The sequence below is a fragment of the Nuphar pumila genome, chromosome 14, assembly GCF_984573655.1.
Source record: "Nuphar pumila chromosome 14, dmNupPumi1.hap1.1, whole genome shotgun sequence".
Taxonomy (NCBI): Eukaryota; Viridiplantae; Streptophyta; class Magnoliopsida; order Nymphaeales; family Nymphaeaceae; genus Nuphar; species Nuphar pumila.
This window is the reverse complement of record NC_143262.1, coordinates 1,055,531-1,076,042: the sequence shown is the minus strand read 5'-3', so window position 1 is coordinate 1,076,042 and position 20,512 is coordinate 1,055,531. Positions and strand designations below refer to the sequence as shown.

At 38.2% G+C, this 20,512-nt stretch overlaps 1 protein-coding gene across 3 annotated transcripts in view; it reads right to left on the bottom strand.

Moving 5' to 3' along the window:
• LOC149816014 (rho GTPase-activating protein 7-like) overlaps nt 1-19,274 on the bottom strand; it is a 73,167-nt gene extending 53,893 nt beyond the window's left edge. Inside the window, exons 1-13 of one of the 3 annotated variants that reach the window (XM_089986664.1) lie at nt 19,093-19,274; nt 18,885-18,969; nt 18,722-18,774; nt 18,494-18,562; nt 17,929-17,965; nt 16,534-16,610; nt 15,536-15,606; nt 15,369-15,447; nt 15,155-15,299; nt 14,587-14,706; nt 13,417-13,494; nt 13,129-13,184; nt 12,949-13,018 (exon numbers count right to left, since the gene is read on the bottom strand). In XM_089986664.1, the coding sequence (XP_089842790.1) occupies nt 12,949-13,018; nt 13,129-13,184; nt 13,417-13,494; nt 14,587-14,706; nt 15,155-15,299; nt 15,369-15,447; nt 15,536-15,606; nt 16,534-16,610; nt 17,929-17,965; nt 18,494-18,562; nt 18,722-18,742 (823 nt within the window). In that variant the 5' untranslated portion in view covers nt 18,743-18,774; nt 18,885-18,969; nt 19,093-19,274. Of the gene's footprint in view, nt 1-12,948; nt 13,019-13,128; nt 13,185-13,416; nt 13,495-14,586; nt 14,707-15,154; nt 15,300-15,368; nt 15,448-15,535; nt 15,607-16,533; nt 16,611-17,928; nt 17,966-18,493; nt 18,563-18,721; nt 18,775-18,884 lie in introns of all 3 variants that reach the window. The other 2 variants (XM_089986663.1, XM_089986662.1) reach the window with 2 other exon arrangements.
• Nucleotides 19,275-20,512: the final 1,238 nt, after the last annotated feature.

Below are 20,512 nucleotides of genomic sequence, written 5' to 3'. Positions count from 1 at the left end.
AGGTACTTGTAGCAATTCCAGATGACTGCACTGCCATGTAACTTTGAAACAGACTTGTTCAGACATACTCACAGGTTTCTCAAGCCAGAATTATGTTTCTTAAAAGAGAATTTCAAATGTTAAGAAAGGATTCCATGACCATCATGGAATACTTAAACAAAATGAAAGTTATCACAGATCAACTAGCAGTTGTTGGAAGTGCAGTAACTGATAAAGATTTGGTACAGCAAACTCTCAGTGGATTGGGACACGACTATCATATGATCGTTACTTCCTTGTTGTGTTTACCTGAGCTGCCCAATTTTGAAGATCTGCGTGCAAAATTGTTACAATATAAGATGAACCTAAAGGGATTTTCTGAAGAATCATTTATGCATGGGATTACTTATGCACGAGGACGAGGAAGCTATGATATCAAGGGAAAAGGAGGACAAGGGAGAAGTGGTCAAGGAGGTCGTGGATTGTTACCTACACCCAACACATATTCTAATCCACAAAGACAGAGGCCAATTCCTACTTGCTTTCTATGTAATAAGAAGGGACATATCAAAGCTAATTATTGGTTCAATCCTCAAAATAAAGGAAAATTGACACAAACTGAAGCAAAAAGAGGCACAGACAGTACAAGGACCAACGGAGAAGTAAAGGAGTTATTGTTGTCAGCCTTAGCAGAATTGAATCTAAAACAGAATGAGCAAGGTACTTGGTATGTGGACTCTGGAGCAGCAACTCACGTTACTGGTGATGCCAGTAAGCTCCTAAAACTTGTTCCTTACATTGGTAGAAGTAGTATAGTTACTGGAGATGGATCACACCACTCTATCTCTCATATTGGAAACTCTATTATACCCTTGTCTGAATCTTCTATCAACCTTTCAAAAGTTCTTTATCCTCCTAATATCAAGAAAAACATTGTTTCAGTCTCTAAACTTGTTGATGATACCAAAGCCTTAGTTGAATTTACTCCCTCTTCTGTTCTTGTCAAGGATCTCTGCACGAATGAGACGTTCGCTAGAGGAAAACGACAAGGCAATATGTATATCTTTCAAGAAGATCCTTCAGCACATATTCGCTCTGCAGAACCAAACTTGAAGCTCCACTCATCGTTGCCTTCTGAAAATTCTACATGTGTCTTCAGTGTCTCTGAAATCAATAAGTCAAATCTTTGGCATGGTCGTCTAGGTCATTGCAGCAGTAGTTTCATTGAAAAGCTTGTTTCAAATAACCTCATTCCCAAGTCAAGTTTAGGAATAAATGTCAATGACAACAAATGTTCTAGTTGTCTCTTATGTAAGAGTCATGTCTTACCATTTCACTCTATCAATAAAAGAGCTTCAAGACCTTTTGAGACTATCTGTTCTGATGTTTGGGGGCCTGCCCCAGTTGCTTCCATATCTAGAACTAGATATTATTTTTTATTTGTTGACAGTTATTCTCGTTATTCTTGGATATTTTTCATGAAACACAAATCTGAGACTTTCAAGTTGTTCCGGAACACTTCCATTCTTTTGTCAAAAACCAATTTTCTGAAAACATCCTTAGTTTCCAATGTGACGGAGGAGGTGAATTTTCTTCCATTGACTTTACTAACTTTCTTCAAAGTAACGGGATAAGGAAAAAGGTGTCTTGCCCACACACACCTCAGCAGAATGAGATTGCTGAAAGGAAGCATCGCCATATTGTTGAGAGTGCGATGAGCATGATGCATGATAGTAGTCTTCCGATTACTTTATGGACAGAGGCCTTTCATTCTGCAGTTCATGTGATAAATCGATTGCCCATGACTATTTTGGAAAACAAGTCTCCTTATTTGTCTCTTTTTGGTGTACATCCCAACTACCATGATTTGCATGTGTTTGGTTGTTTATGTTATGTTCATGTTGATAGGTCAATGAGACATAAGTTTCAGGACAAGGCCCTGAAGTGCAGGTTTGTGGGTTATGCTGATGACTATAAAGGGTACAGGTGCTATGATCCGGTGAGCAAGCGCATCAAAATATCAAGAAATGTCATCTTCGATGAATTGAATTTTGATTGTCGATGTACAAGTTCTTCAGAATCAAAATCTAAAATCGAGGCTTATTATCCTTGGTTGAATTATGAACTTCTCTCAGGAGCTAGTGATGTTTGCTCAAATTGTACTCAAAAGGATAAGGAATTTGTGTCTACTAATGAAATGATTGCCCATGAAAATACAGACCCAATTTTGAATCCAGAAAGGTATAAAGGCTTTGTCTACACTCGACGAGAAAGAGAGCCGCCCACCATAGTTAATTCAGACATGGACACATCCTCTACATCCAACATCGTTGATACCAGAAGATCCACCCGTTCTCGCCATCCAATTGAAAGATGGGTCAGTTATGAAAATTTCTTATTAGATTTTCAACTCTTTCTAACAGCCTTGAATAAAGAAGATGAACCCACAACGTTCTCCCAAGCATCAAATTCCAGAAGATGGATTGAAGCAATGAATGAGGAGATGGAAGTTCTACATAAATGTGGTACGTGGGATGTCGTATCAAGACCACCTGACAGAAATGATGTTGGTTCGAAATGGGTGTACAAAATAAAGTATAAACCAGATGGGACTATAGAGTGATACAAGGCGAGACTTGTAGCCAAAGGTTTTACACAAGAGCAAGGACATGACTATGATGAAACCTTTAGTCCAGTGGTGAAGATGGGGACAATCAGAGTCATACTTTCTTTAGCTATTGAACATCAATGGACTATTAGCCAACTTGATGTGAAGAATGTTTTTCTTCATGGAAATTTGAGAGAAGAAGTATACATGGAACAACCCACTGGTTACACAGAAGGCAATCCTACAAAATATGTATGCAGACTAAAAAGGGCGATATATGGATTGAAGCAGGCATCTCGATCTTGGTTCGATAGTTTTTCTCTTGAAATACAAAAATATGGTTTTAAGAAATCTCTTCTTGACCACTCCTTATTTATATTTAAGAACCAAGACACAATTACTCTGTTGTTGATATATGTAGATGATATCATCATCACTGGTAATTCCAATGAGCACATTGAAGAAGTCAAACATCTCTTGAATCAGAGGTTCAAAATGAAGGACCTTGGCAAACTACGATACTTTCTTGGAGTTGAAGTCGACAGTACCTCTGAAGAGATTACTCTCACTCAACATAGGTATACCATTGATGTTCTCAATAAAGCGGGTATGAAAGACTGCAAGCCCTTGGGAACTCCTAGCGTTCTTCATCAAAAGCTTAACTCTCAAGACAGGGATCCATTTGATAATCCCACACAGTACCATAGCATAGTGGGTATGTTACAATACCTCACTTTTACTCGTCCTGATATAGTATACTCCGTGAATCAAGTATCTCAGTTTATGCATGCACCATGTGAAGGGCATATGGAAGCAGCCTCTGTACTGGATCTGGCAACAGCCTTTTGTTTCTTACTACTCCAAGAAACCAAATTCATCCCAACAAACACACAATATCCGGATACTGATCTGCGTTCATCTGGGTCTCCCGCCCAGTCTGCATCAGAATAAACAGTGATCTCATGTGCTACAGCAGCCGACCCTACGAAATATAGTGGGTATCGGTTTTCTTGCAGTTCCTCTCTCCCTCTCTATCTCTCTCTTTGTTTCTCAGCTTTCACGCAGGGAAGGATGAGAACATTGAAAATCTTTCAGTTATTTCCATCACCATCATCAGCAAGTGCATCCCTTTTTGACATGGAATTTCATCCAATTGTATTCAGCTGAAGGAAGAACTTTAAATGTCCTGCCGAAACTATGGGCACTCTGGCAAATTCCCACTTGAGCTCTACATCAAGGGTTTTAGGCTGCAAGCCTTGATCTATAAGCATCAATCTGTAGTCTTCATTTGTTTGTAGCCCAAGAAGTTCTATACACATCATGCATTTGGAATTTGATGGTGTAAGCCTGACCATTCCTAGCTTTGCCCAAGATGTTGCAACAACCTCACCCAGTGTATAGTTTTTATTCCCATCCGGCTTTGCCAATAGGTGTTGTGATGCATCCAGAGCACATCTATGCTGGAATTTCTCAACTCCCTCGGTCATTTCTGGTGTTCTCATGGCCCAGAAGAAAATAGTAGTTCATTTGCAAGATAGGGGTTCAAGAATCTTCATGGCCCAATAAACAACACGTGGTTCAGTAATTTGCACATTATACCTTATTGTTTTCATTCGCTTGATAATGTTTTCTGTTGCTTCATAGTCAAGATCAAATCTTGTTTCAATAATGATGGCATTTAGGAGTTGTGCAGAGTTGTTCCCACTCATGAACCACCTCTCATTTAGGAGTTGTGCAGAGCTGTTCCCACTTACGAACCACCTCTCATTACTCATGGACTGCAACAGGAACATCCAGCGGCTCCCATTGTCCTTGTTGTCTTCAAGTTGGTCCAATTGGCTATACCAGTTGGTCAGTTCCTCAATCATCCTTTGTAATTCAAGTTTGCAATATCCTACAACTTGATCTTGGTGACCAAGTTTCTCAAGCAGCTTTACTATCATGAACTCTGGATTTCCGTGCCTCTCATCCATGCCTTCAATACCAGCACAAACATTCTCATTTTGATTACTACGATCCCCAGAATTTGTAGCTAAATTTCACTTGTGCCTTACAGGTCCTAGTTTGAAAATCTGCCCAAGTGGAATAGTTCCTTGCATAGCTATGATAGCCTATTAATTTCTAGCATTCCCATTTGATAAGCAGCAAAGAATTGCCTTTGCACACTCTTTCGGATGCTTGATTGGTTGTTCAAAAAGAAAAGCTGGCAATGTTGCAGCTGGCATGCAAGACTCAAGGCTGTCATCGAGCTTTGACATTATAGTAGAGAAACCACGTGAAGTATTTGCAAACAAGCACCTTGAGTTTTCCTGCAATGCTTGCACAATTGTTACTCTTCTAACTTCCTCATGTCTTCACTTGGGTGAGACATTACATCAAGCAGTTGGTGCATGCATACCACTAAATTAGAATTTGGGCAGCAACCTACATTTGCATGAGCCCATTCACATTTTCCGTTGGACGAGCAGTCATTAGCCTTAATACCGACGCCACAACGTCGAAACCTCCCTCCACCATGGTCAAACGGGTCTTTCCCACCCACAATATTGATCATGTTTACTGAACATCCCGATGCCACACCAGAGTCATGATTCCAATTTCTTGCTTCTTGATAGGGACAGGATCTAACCGGATGCATTGAAGAATGTAGTGCACAATCTTGGAAGAACTCTGGTGAGATCATTTGAAGGAGAAAGAAACCAATAGGTTGTATTGGGATGCCTGTGCACAACAAGGTACATCTTCAGCTGTCATGAAACGTCTGGTCATATTGCTATGATCATTGGGCCATTTCATAATATAGTTGGTGGGCGTTCATTTTCTCACTGCGATTCGCAAACTCTGTCATCCCCAATGCAAGCTGGTTCTTGCACCAACCCATGGTGTTCCGCATTCCCTTGGAGCCACACCATCATTGTTCCTCTTCGATCCTTGGTCCAGGGAGTCAAAGGATTTGTTGACATGTTCAGGAAAAAGGCCAACTGACTCAGACCCGGTGCTACCATCCTCTCTTGGGTTTAGGGTTGCACATCCATGAGTCGTTTCAATGAACATTTGATAAGCAGTGACTTCCATGCAATAATTCATAAATTCAGCAGCAAGTTCATCGCAGCTATGCACAAACAGCGGAATGGATGACTCTAACTCCATAACGGGCACACCCATGAGCGTCCAATGGAGCTCTTCTAAGGCATTCAAGGTGCTCAAGAATGTAGCTTCTGAGGGCTTGCAAGTTGCTCTTTCAAGAGGCCATAGAGAAACCTTGTTCATCTTGATAAGGGCTTACATTTCCTTGAATTTTGGGTCTGATCTTGTAGCAATCATCTGCACAACCACAGTGTAATGAAATGGTGATCTTCCATGAATGCACTCAGATCACTCAAAAGGAAGTGTCTAAAAGACACTTTAAGCAAGACCCATAAAAGGGTAAAAGCGGAAAACCACAAATAAATAATGCAACTTTATTGAAATAGACAAATGCTTAAAAAGCATTTGAAGAAGTGATTTTACAAGAGGGGCTGCACCCTATTTATACAAGAGCAGGAGGGAGAGCTCACCATAGTCGTTGGACTAGTTCCAACGACTAGATGTTTGGTTAAGTTCCGGTTGGAACTTAACCAAACTATATTATCTAGTTCTATATGAACTAGATAATATAAAATACATAAAAAGAAAAGGAAAAAGAAAAAGAAAATAGAAAAAATATATATAATAATAATAATATAATATTATTATTATATATACGTTACATTTTAACACTCCCCCTCAAACTTACGGTATAATGAGCAAAAGTTTGTCTAAAAGGAAGTGAAATCTGGAAGCTACGAGAGGTTTGGTGAAGAAATATGTTAATTGGTATTCTGACGTAAAATATGGCAGATCAATGGTGCCATGCAAGTATTCCTCTCTGACGTAGTGACAATCCATCTCAATGTGTTTGGTGCGTTCATGGAAAGCCCGGTTGCTTGGGATGTAGATTGCACTCTTGTTGTCACAACACATTCGTGAGGCTTGTGTTGTTTCAGCTCCCATATCAGTGAGCAATCGCCTGAGCCAAACAACTTCCATTGTGGTGGTTGTCATGGCTCTATATTCAGCTTCAGTGGAGGAAAGAGAAACCTTCTGCTGCTTCTAGCACCTCCACAATATTAGAGATTCACCTAAAAACTCACAGAAACCAGTGGTTGAGTGCCTATTATTAGGATCACCTCCCCAGTCAGCATCAGTAATAAGCAATTAAATTTAAAGATGACGATGCAGACAAGAAGAGTACATGTGAGAGAGAACTCTTTAAATATCTAATAATGCGTAAAATTGCTCTCATGTGAACGGAGGTGGGAGCATGTTGAAACTGGCTAGCTGTGTGAACAGCATGTGCAATGTTTGGTCGAGTGATAGAAATGTAAGAAAGTGCTCCAACAAGTTGTCTAAACGGAGTGGGATCTTCTAGCTGTTCTCCATCATCAATTTTCATTTTAACATTTACTACTTTTGGAGTGTCAACTTTATTATCATCGGTAATGACAGACCTGCAAACAATATCAAAAGTGAATTTAGATTGAGATATTAAGTACCCACGAGGGGAATAAGCAACTTCTATTCCTAGAAAATATCGTAAAAGTCCTAGGTTAGACATTTCAAAATGAGTTTTAAGAAGAGTTTTGATATTGGCTACTCCTTGTTTGTCACCTCCAGTGATGATCATATCATCCACATAAAGAAGAACAATGATGATACATGCATCAGATGGATTAATAAACAAGGCAGTGTCAGTCAAACAAGAACGAAATCCAATATGAGTCATAACATGACTAAATCTGTCATACTAGGCTTTTGTTGTCTGCTTAAGGCCATAAAGGGTCTTCTCAAGACGAAGAATTTTACCCTTAGGAAGATTGAAACCAGGCGGAGCTTCCATGTATATTTCTTCAATATGACTCCCATTTAAAAAGACATTTTTGACGTCCATTTGAAATATAGGTCATTTTTTTATATAAGCTAAAGTATTTAAGTTCGAACAGTGGTCATTCGGGCCATAGGAGCAAAGGTTTCTTCGTAGTCAATGTCATACTCTTGAGCATAGCCTTTGGCCACGAGTCGGGCCTTATATCTTTCTAGGGTCCTATCACTTTTGGTTTTGACTTTGTAGACACATCTTCAGCTTATAGGTTTCTTTCCAAGAGGCAAGTCTTGAATGAACAAAATGTTGGCTTTCTCTAATGCATCTAATTCAGTTTTCATAGCTTCAATCCATTCTACATGATTTTTGGCTTCAAAGTATGAGGAAGGTTCAGCATAGGATTGAATTAATGCAAGGGCTGCCCTATACGAGGGTGAAAAAGATTCATAAGAGACGAATTATTCGGGAGGTCTAGAAATTCTAGAAGTCCTACGAAGAGGAGCTTCAGAAAATCTTTCTAACGTGCATGGAGGGCGCTGCTCTCCAATTCTTCGTCTTGAATACTGTAAACCAACATCCCTACTGGTTTGGTCTTCACTATCATTTTCAGACGTGCATGTAGGACTTTGATCATTGTCAAAGTTATATTCAAAATCCTCTTCGTTGGATTTTGAAGTTAAATCAATTAAAAAAGAATATTCAGTAATATCTTTGGATTTTTCACTTTCAAAGAAATTTTCTTTTTCAAGAAAAGTCACATTTCTTGACACATACAATTTACCATTTTGAAGATCATAGCATCTGTACCCTTTTTTATTTTCAGCATATCCTAAAAAGGCACATGAGATTGCCCGGGGGAAGAATTTATCGTTCTTGTTTGTAAATAAAAAACATTTGCAACCAAACACTCTTAATCTAGAGTAGTCCGGAGCTAAATCATAGATTTTTTGAATTGGAGATATATTTTCTAAAGAAGAAGATGGCATTATATTGATGAGATAAGTGGTAGTTAGAGCTGCTTCAGCCCAAAACCCTTTTGGCACTTGACTTGTTATTAGCAAAGTCTGAGTAGTTTCCATAATATGGCGATGTTTGCGTTCTGCAAGACCATTTTGTTGAGGGGTGTTTGGGCAAGATCGTTGATGAATAATGTCATATGAATTAAGATAGTTTTAAAATTCTCCAGACATAAATTCTCCCCCTGAATCGGTGCGAAAGATGGAAATATTATTTTGAAATTTGTCTGTGACCATTTTATGAAAGATTTGAAAGTGAGCAAAAACTTCGGATTTATGTTTAAGAAAATAAATCCAGGTATGTCTAGAAAAATCATCAACAAAGATGACATAATATGCATAACCGCCTTTAGAAATAACTGGTGCGGGTCCCCAAACATATGAATGTATTAGCTCAAGAGGTTTTGTAGAAACAAGGATTCTACTAGAAAACGATAATCTTTTCATTTTTCCAAGAACGCAGTCTTTACAAGCAAAATTTTTAGATTTATAAAATTTTCCCAAACTTGGAAAGTATTGAATTTTAGACATACGAGGATGGCCAAGTCTTTTGTGCCATAAGTCTGTTTCCAATTTCTGAACATTTAAACAAAATACATTCTTTGAAAGTTCCAAAAAGTCCATGTAATATAGCCCTCCTTCTCTATGGCCTTCCCCAATCAGCTTCCCTGACTGGTGATCTTGTATCCAACAACCATCAGAAGAGAAGGATATATTACATCCATAATCAGAAATTTGAGAAACAAATAAAAGGTTTAAATTCAGTTTTTGGATATATTTAACTTTTGGAATACAAAAAGTTTTGGGTTTTTCAAAACATCCAACTTCTTTTATAGCGAGAGATGTTCCATCTGCTATAAAGACTTTTGAAATATTTGAGTTATTTTTAAGACATTTGGATAAACATTTGTAATTTGGGGTCATATAAAATGAGGCATCGTAATCTAAGAGCCAAGGAAAGTTACCTGGACCGGATACAGATGTGATTGTTGCTCCAGTTGAGGCTTCAGCGGAAGAAGATACCCCTTAGAGAAGGGGTTGAAGGGTCTCCATTAATTGAGTCATGGAAACATGTGCATCTTGATCTTTTTACTCGACTTCAGCTGATGCAACCTTATTTTCATCTCTCCTTTTTAACTTTGGACATTAGGACCTATAGTGCCCCGGTTCATGACAGTAATGACAAATAACTTTTTCTTTTGTCAAACTCGTCATTCTGCCTCCCAAAATGGGGTGGCTTATAAGCGCGAGTATGATTCCCAGGACTAGATACTGCTAGGATGGAATCATCATCAGCTTTAGAGGAACTTTTTCAGAAACGATTTTCCTTCATTGTTAATTCTTCAATAGTTTCCACAATAGAAGGAACTTTTCCTCGGCGAAGGAGGGTCGATTTCGTGGACTCGAATTCCGGCCTTAACCCAGTTATAAACTGGTAAAAATGTTCAGCATCAAGTTGCTTTTGGCGAAGCTCAATATCTTTGGCACAGTGTCATTTTGGCTCAAGAAGAGAGTTCTTCCCAAAGTTCGGATAACCCATTGTAATATTCTCGAATTGATTTGTCTCCTTGGGTCATCATCCGAACCTTCTCTTGAAGATTGCACACATGTGCAATATCTTTAAGGGAATACATATTTTTAAGGTATTCTTATGCCTTATCGGCATGATCAAATTTGGCAAGACTAGAGCATTTTTTAATGTCAACACTATTGATAAGCTATGACATTATTTTTGCATGTCTCATTCTCCACTCTTTTCACTTTTTTCATAGGAGGCTAAAACCTTTATTTTCTCTTCTTATGATAATGGGACATCTTTATCTCCCTCTTTCTTGGTAAAGGATAGTTTAGGTTCTGAATCGGAACCATCCATAATCCCCCATAAGTCTTTACCCCATATGTGGTGCTTCATGATTGAAGCTCATGTTACATAATTTGTCACTTAATTTCATGGGGATGATGGTGACTTTATCATTGTCATCCATCGTTAACAAGAGGAGAAAAAGAGAAAGAAAAAAGAAAAGAACAAAAAAATGAACTGGAAAGGAAAAGAGATACAATACAAAGATGTTGAAGCCCTTCAAATGATGCGATTTGAAGTCGATAATGAAGTGATAAAACACTTCTCTCTAAGTGACGAAACACTTTGCAAGAACAAGGTGATGACACACCTTTTGCACAAGGGGCACAGAAACCGAGGCAGCCTTTCTCCAAGATCTAATAATCCCACAGCTCTGATACCATGTAATGAAATTGTGATCTTCCACGAATGCACTCGGATCACTCAAAAGAAAGTGTCTAAAAGACACTTTAAGCAAGACCCATAAAAGGGTAAAAGCGAAAAACCATAAATAAATAATGCAACTTTACTTAAGTAGATAAATGCTTAAAAAGCATTTGAAGTGATTTTACAAGAGGGGCTGCACCCCTGTTTATACAAGAGCAAGAGGGAGAGCTCATAAGGAGCTCTCCCTTCTAGCCGTTGGACTAGTTCCAACGACTAGATGTTTGGTTAAGTTCCGGTTGGAACTTAACCAAACTATATTATCTAGTTCTATATTAACTAGATAATATAAAATACATAAAATGAAATAGAAAAAATATATATAATATGATAATATTATTATATATATGTTACATTTTAACACATAGCATGCAGTTGCGAACTCAACTCCCCGAGTGAGTCTAGGAACCCCAACTGATCTACTATTATCATCGGACCCCAATGAATTGAACTTGTTCTGATACCAATTATTACAAGCCAAGCTCGTAACAGTGATGAAATTAAGAGAGAGAGAGAGGAAAATACTGATTTCAATTCAAGGAGAAGCAGGCCTCCAACACCCTTGAGTAGGGGAATTCTATTAACTTCTACGATGCTCACTACAAGAGAAAAGACTTATTTATATACTCTAGTCCCTTTCATGAATCTAGATCTTATGACCCGACTCTAAGAAAATAGGTGGAAATACAAATAGCAAGTGATAACACTTGAAAATCCAATAAAGGACACGAAATCACACGCACATAAAGCGCAAATACACAAACCCACTAAGGGGAACTCACAAGCACATAAAGTGCAATTGCATAAACCCACAAAGGGGTAATTCCAAAAGGCTAAAAAGAAATAATTTTATTAAGAGAGCGTAAAACACTCTACAAAGAATGAGGGGAAAGATTACAAAAAGAGGGGGGAACACCCCTTATATATACAACAAAAAGGAGAGAGGGAGGCCCCGGGGCTCCCACATATGGAGACATTGGGGACCCCAACAACTCCAATAGTGGGGCCCACAAGGTCTCCTTTATGAACAAAATAAAAAACAAAAAAGAAAAAAGGAAAAGAAAAAAAACGAAAAAGGTTGTTTTAATAAAAACTTTTACAATATGTGAAAAGACCAAAATACCCTTATTGGGTATTTTGGAGTAAATAGAGAAATATATATATTTTTAACACCGACACGATGACCCACTTAAACTATGACCCAGTTACAACGACCCAAACTTTGTTCATACCATAGACACATTGCATTGGGTTAGGGTCATAACATCCGGCGTCTTCAACTCAACACCTTCACAACCACCCCGCTGACCATGCCGGCGACCCCCCGGTAGTAGTATTCAGCTCATGTTAAAATGTTCTAGGGAACTTAAGGCATAATCCAGTGATGATGGCATTCCAATTAGGGTGTTTATTTGTTGGTGAGGGTTTTGGGTTCAAATCCCAATGTTTCCATCCCCCAGCTTGCCTACCCAAAAAAAAAGGATAGAAAGAATGAAAAAGGGAAGAAAATCACACTTGTGGCATCTATGGTTTTTTATCATTGAGATAGTGTTAAGGGGCACCAATAGGATATCAAAAGGATTTTAGCAACACAATATTTTCAAAAGCACATACAGAAGAAGATTTGACTTCTTGCTCAAATCACATGGCCAGAAGTAGATATTCCATGGGCTGGCTCTCGAGAGTAAGAACAGCTTATCCTTCCACTTATTTTGTTGTGCCCTTCTCTTATTTTCTAAACCACATCTTTGTGACCTTGTCATACAGTACTACACTGCTCTTGTAGCTTTTGATAAATTTTCCATCTCTTGATTATCAAGTAAAATGTTATGATGAGTATCAAAGAAACCAACACAAGGTTCTTGTTTTTCCATTGAAGGCACAAATGCATGATTTGGAAGTAGAATTGCACTACATAGAGAAGTACAATGAAGAGAACAAGAGAATTAAAAACAGACTTCCCAGAACAAGACTTAGAAGATTCCAAACAACTGATCTGCAAAATTAGCTTCAAAAATAGTTTAGTAAAACTAACATGTTACTTCAATCCACTCAAGAAGATTTTTTCACATAATTTCCCTAATATAAATATAAAAAAGAATTCTGGAATCAACATGAACTAAATGAAATTAGCCAAATAGAGCATGCAAAGTAGACTTACTGTATGCTTCTAGTAGTGCAGTGCAACAAGAAGCAGGAACTGGAGATGAAGGCAATTCCCGAAGAATATGCTATAAGCATTGCACAGAGACCAGATTATATGAGAAATCTGCACTCTATTTTGAAAGAAAGAAGTAAATCACGCCGGCAGCTTCTTTAACATATGAAAGAAAGAAAATACCTTTACACAGTCAGCAACAAGATGTGCATCTTCATCAGGAGAAAACTCAGTCTTCCCTAAAATTATACCAACATGCATCATCTGAGACAAATGAGATCCTAGAAATACAAATGCAACTAACCACATGCATTGGCTTCAAAACTCTGAACACTTCCAGAAGCGAAAGACTGAAAAACTAATACCTAGGAGCTAAGATAATACAGTTCTAGAAATCAAGAGCAGAAACAAATCAACCAGTTCATATAAGATAAAAGGGACGGAACAGAAAGCAATATTCAAGAAAGGAACCTTGTTCATATTCTCGGACACGCAGCTCAACCTCTTCAACATCAGCAGCTTGTCTTAATATACCTTCAACTTTTATTCCTGGTAAAAGGATATCAGATGTCTGTGTGAAAGAGAGAGAGAGCACTTTCTGACAATCAAACTTGTGTCAAACTCTGCCAATATCGTGCCCCTAATTTCATCATTTTTTAACGATCATGATTCTTGAGTTTTTAGTTCTTTTCAAAATCTGTCATCAGTTTCACACGTTAATATTCAATTAGGATCCATAATTGAATCACGATGTCTTAGAATTGATGCACAAGAATTTGCACTTGAGATGATATGCTTTATTGCTTTAGATTAAGAATTTTGGACAAACAAGCAATTCATGAGTTTTGTAGTCTAGGAATATATACATACATACATATATATGTATATATGTATTCCTACATTACAAAACTCATGAAGTGCTGCACTGTACCAAGCATGATAATGTCAAGTCCCATAACCATATCCATGTCTTTGTGACATAGGGTCATATCTATGTGCTTAGCAAGGCCAAGTTGTTGATTAATAGTAAAACATGGAGTCTGATGCTAAAGTTAATTGTGTAGTTGTAGTCAGTTTGCTGCAAGCTGTCATATTGAATCACAAGATAGCATGCTTCTGAGATATCAGCAGCAGACAGCATGATTACATTATCGATACAAGCAAAATGGAACTGGGAGGGTAACAGCGACAACCTAAGTAACCATTTTTTCTCCTTTTCCTTTTTTATGCCACAAAACAAAAAAAAAATCATCAAAAAATAAAGAGGCGTGCAAGAAAGGAGAAATTTTAGTCCTTGGACACTTCATATCTTCAAAGTCCAGATTGTTAGGAATGTCAACCAGGGCCATACACTATATAACCATGTTAAACCTTCAGACGGGATATCAACCACATGAGGACAACTTTTGCCTATGCTGCAACATCTTTTGGAAAAAAAGAACAGCAAACTACGTCTAACATATAGACGAATGAAATGATCAGTCATGGTCACAAATACAGCTGTAAACCATGATCGAAATCCCAGAAAAAGAAAAAAGAAGAGAATTGTCATGAAATCCACTCATTACTCTTGCTTTAGGGAGAACAATAACTTAGAAAAGTCACTGAAGAATGTCAGAAATTGATAAAGAATAATTTTACCATACTGTTCAATGAATCTCAGAGCTTTCTCCAAAAAGGAAGGACTTCCATCAATGTCTTCCAAGGCAAGCAATATGGGCCTACCAACAACTAAGGACTTCACAGGCCGCTTCTCTCTCCCTTAAACACCACAAAAATGCTCTTAGAACACCAAAGTTAATGGCAGGATTTACAAATGCAACATAAAATAATGGTTTTCAATTCAAAACACAAGAAATTGTCCATATATGAAGACATAGTTTTAGTAAGCAATCATAAAATGGCACAAAGAACATAATTTGGTATACCAAAAGGTCATAACAATAGACTAACATTTGCAAAATCATATGCAATTCCACCTTTTAAGGATGCTCAAAATGCACAAACTCCAAGGTCTAACATCAGAATATTTTATGAGGTCCAAAAAACATATATGTAAATTTTCATATCAATATGTTGTTTCATAACAATAACCCAACGTTCACCATGTTGCTGTTAGTGCAAAATATCAATATGATTTATGTAACAAGCAGGCTATCTGACCAGCTGAAACACAAGTAAATGAATTTCATCAGGAGAAACCCAATACATTGTTCCAAAGATCCTTCAATAGAGTCAGCTGCATCATTGCGAAAAATCCCATTCTGGCCCATCACAAGATTTGCACTAGGTGCTTGAGACAAAGCATTTTCAAGTGCAGTTTTCCACTCATACATATCTTCTGATGTCTCTGCCTGCACACCAAAAGGAAAGGATTACAAAACAAGGAATCCAGCAGAGCCAATCGGAAAAATAAAACATACCTTGAGTGTAAATCCCCGTCCATCACCTCCATTAGGAAACAAAACTGTCAAGAGCTTTTTATCAGCCCTGACAACCACACTGCAATGCATGTTTCAACTTTCAAGTAAGCAATCACCACCTCTGCGTGCAGTCTGTAATGTTCATGAATTAAATAAATGCAACATACCTTCCTGAATTGTTAAGGTCAATTCCACCCAGGGTAAGATTTACTTCACCACCTTTTTGAGGGAGTGCACTCTAAAATGACACATCCAGCAAAGAATGAGACCTATGAATGATATGAAGCTGTTTGGACAAAGTTTAAAGGCATACACCAGCACAGTTGAACATATAAATCAGCAAAAGGTGAACTAGACAATTCACCAGAAATATGGGAAAGATGTAAAGCTTGGCACAAGTGGACACATTGTCACAAAAAAAAAGAGTATATAAGTAAATTATCCAGAGATGTGAGAACTGATCCCATTATCTTTTGCACAATAGCTCCAAAACTATCCTTTCTTGCGCTGGAGAGTTCCACCAAGAACAAGAACAAAATGATATTGTTTACAGTAAGAAACTATCAATATCTTGAAAATCCTTACATTTTTGAAAGACTAAAGGTCTGATGGAGCAAGTTGTCTCGCTGATATTACATACTGGAAGATCATCGCCAAGCTAGTGAGCAGAAAGAATGTATTCTCTGAAAATGAGAAGTCCCCTACATGTTTGATTTGAAAAACTATGATCCATTCTCACCTGTTAAAATTCACCTAATGGGTCTAACCAGAAATACTGATTCTTTCATTAAGTTCCAGAGAAATCAGATAATGGTGAGAAAACGGTTCTCCATGTGAATAGACCTAAATAAATGCATTAGAGTGGACTAAAATTGTGACAAGACTTAAACCTATAGGGAAGTAACCTGATCCGCTTTTGCAGGTAAACTCAAGCAAAAACAAGCTTATATGTTGAGCGTGCTAAAAAGAAACTATTAATAAATCAGATATTCCACAGTTAAAGATGAAAATATTGATTGAATAAAGGTTTTAGCAGGAAGAGCAGATACGGCTAAGATGTTTTGTGATGTCATTCCATGCACCGTAATCAGAATTTGTTGAATATGAGACAAACACAATCTGTTCTGAATATTAACAAAAATCTATGAACATGAACAATCCTTACAGGATCACTTCTAAAGAAGACTAGTGATGTGCGTGTCAAGATAAACCAGCGTTTCTTCCAAGAAGTCCATCCTATCCCTGTAAATGTGAAGGCAATAAATATGCAACCAAAAAAAGCATCCCATTGCATCGAATTCCATGACAAAGTTCTCAAAGGGTATGTTTGGTTGCATACGAATGTGATTCAGAATCTCATGCATATGAGAGAATGAATCTCATTTGCACAACCAGCCAAACATGTGATTTAGAATCTCATGCAAATGACAGAATGAATCTCATTTGCACAGCTAACCAAACATGTGATTTGGAACCTCATGCAGATGAGGAACATAATGTGATTTGAAATCATATGACTTCAAAGTACATTTGATTCCATCTCATGTAATTCCAAATGACATGAGATGCAACCAAACATACCCAAAAAGTAATGCACAACCCCAAGTGAATTAAAAGGTAATATGCATATGTTATCTTTCAATGTTCCAAAATGAATATTTTCAATAGTATTTAAATATTTAAGGTAAGCATAAATAAGCTGCACTACAAATAGAATAAAACATTTATGGTTCTAACACTAAACTGCTTGGCAGCAAGAACCTAAAATAATCACAAATTTAAAGGACCACCAGGAGAAAGGATCGAAACAATCAGCTATTTTAAGTGAGATAGTCGTGAAAAAACAATGAGCACTTTTTGTCCCTCATGTTTACATCATCTTCTATACATCCGTATTATCACAGACTGCACATGAATATTAAAAACTTTTTTGCGATATCCGCTCATTTTTTTAATTGCAAAACAATGCACCTTAAATGAAAAATGATATTTTGCAACAATTGCCCAATATTGGGTAGAAGGGGGAAAAAACACTTGTAATGCATTACAAGGGGAATTTCCCTCTCAAAAAATTGAACAATTCCATCATAGTAGCGTTTCTGATGACATTTCAATTTACTTGTCATGCATAAAGACATATCACTAGTCCATCTTTGTTTGGTTTGAAAAAAAATAACGCAAACAGTCTTAACTCAGTATTCTGTCAGTATCATGAATTGGTCGCTTCTAAAGTCAAGCATAATGATCATTTCAATTAATTTTAAAATTAAAGCAGAAAAAAAAAAGATAGAAACCTGCACATATTCCTCCTCAAGGAGAAAGGCTTTGTAGGGGTTGGGAAGTTATCAATTTTAAAGTTTTGGTGATAGCATTTTAGGTTATTGATGGATGGGTGTTTAGATATTCATCTAGAAAATGAAAGATTTCCATCAATCATATCCATTAAAAGGATACGTGGTTCACAGAGGGTAATCCTAACCAGTAACCAACAACATGGAGAAGGCCTAGTGGGATGCGTATCAAACCAAATCACAGCCAAGCAATAAAAGCCTATACACACCTTTGGAGGATATGAAAAGCGGCCCACTCTTGAAGACCTACAAAATGGAGAGAGGAAACCATCATTTCAGCAAAATCCACTACACTTGTAGGAATGCACAACTTATATAACCCAAGACATATCCTCTCAAAATCAACAAATATGAAAAACAACAGTAAACGTCATGCCTGAAGATAAATAAACAATGTAAAATGCAGATGGATTGCTGCGATGAACCGGCAATTGATAACCCATTTTGAAATTAACATCCAAACAAGATACAATGTTGGTAAGGCAACGAGAGTACCTAGACCAAATGCAGACAGACACCTCACACGAGATGTTTCACAAAACTGGCCTAGGATGTCCTAGATTAGGAGCGGAATTCAGTTTTTGACTCCATAAGAAAAAGGAAAAAGATTACGCTGGAACATGGCTGTAAACATAATAAATCGTGACAAGCCCCATAATTCTGTTAATGCAACACAAGCCGTGAAAAAAGGATGGGACAAACAAGAACCACGAAAGAAAAAGAAGATGAAGGAAACAAAAAACGAAGGGAAAAGAAGATTGAAGTTTCACGTACGGTGTTAGAAACCCGCGGTTGTGAGCGATCAAACAGCACGGTCGGTGCAGACGTCGCGCAGCTCTCTTCCTGCTCACCATGAGAACACATTTCGTTCATGAATCACCTACCCTTCCTCACTTTGATCAAACCATCCTCGTACAGTAGTCAAAGTAATCCAGGCAAAAAAAAAAACTACGACAGATAACAAAAAATATTTAAGAAGAACGCATATTTTCTCCATCATACCTCCGCATTGCGCGAAACCATCTCCGAAATCAATCAGAACCATCAACAAAAGCCTGCATCCGTATCAAAATTAGCCTATAAATAAGAATAATAATCCGATCCAAAATCGAAGCCAGTTTATGAAGAAGAAAATCAACTTAGATGACAATGAGTAAGATCGTACGGAGGATAATCCGTTGGAAGGTGAGATGATTCAGGGGGTAAGGAGGAAGATGAAGAGAGAAGAATGACAGAGGGAGAGGTCGAAGCTTACCAAGGAAGAAAGAAAATGGCGTGATCAGGGCATGAATTCGGGAAGAAATGGGGATGAAGAAACGGCAAAACAAAAACAAAAAAAAATGCAGAAAGAATGAGGAGAGAGAGGTGGTAACTATGTCTAGGGACGAAACAGAAACCCGACGGTCAAGCAACTGTTTTTCCAGACGGGCCTGCAGTGTCTCCCCTCAGTTGGGTAGAAAAGACGTGGGGAAATCCTGCGGGGTTGAGCTCACGGGAAAATGTATGATTATCAACAACCCCCTACTTTTCTCCCCACACCCCGAGACCGTGTTGCGTGTTCTCCCCCGAAGACGCACTGTTTGAACATATAACCTGCTTCGCCCCTCTCGCTCTCTCTCTCTCCACGTAGTATCAGAAACATCATCCGTCGGATGTCATGTCATGTCATGTGCCGCAAAAAGATGCCTTTACCATAATCTATCTCTGTTGGCGACGAATATGAAATCAATTTGGTATTTACGAACATGTCCCTCCCTCCTTTTTCGGATCTATAGTCTCCGGAGTCCGTACAAAAAGAGAATTGTAAACGGAATAGTTAGTTACCAAGGTATCCTCTCGGACTGTGGCACATTTGTAATAAATTTAAGTCCGATGGGTAATAAAATGAGTTGGAAATAAAATAGTTTGCTTTGTTGAGAGACCTAAGAGGAAGAGACTTATACCATACTAATTTTTTATTGTTAGCGTTTGGTAATGGTAATTGGAGGAAATGGTACATTCAATTCCGATCAATGGCTAGATTGTTAGGATTGAATTCAAATGATGGCATCCGTGTTGGTAATTAGAGGAGGCAGTCGAGAAACATTCGGGGCTGCCACCACGTGTGAGAGAGGTCTCGTTCTTGCAGAGCAACGGCCCCACCGTGTCTTGTGGCCACGCACCAAGGGGAGGGAAGTCCTTGCTCCTCGCTGAGGATGTCCGCACCGTAAATTCATCACTCCTGACATTCGGTTAATTTAATCTGGCCCAATGAACCCAGTCGTCGTGGTTCATTTATTTGATTTGGAATCATAATTTTAAGTATCTAAATTCATTATTTATCATCCCTTGGCGCTTTTTTCACTAGAGCACCCGAGATCATCACCCTCCTACCACAATTAGCTTCATCCTTGCGGCGATGGACTCCAACTGAAGAGGGAAAAAACAGATCATATCTGAGATTTTGCTCATACGTGCAAACAATCAATGCAGAAATCCAATCCGAATGCGCGCACATGCTAAACATCAAGTTGGGTTTTCTTTTCTTTTCTTCTTTCTTGTAAGGTTGTATTGGAAAAGTGCGTCAGTCAGTCATGCCATATTTTGCACACAACATTCAATGACAATATAAGTGTGTGAACGATAGAGCCAACTGGGTTTTCTAGGCATACATTTTCTCCCGAGTTTCATGCGCCTTTCGTGGTGTTGTCTTTCTATTTCCTAGCAACAAATTGACCACGATCGAACCACTGCAGGGTCGCCCGCGTAGCCAGTGGGGTGGTTGTTAAGGTGCTGAGATAACACCGGCGCACG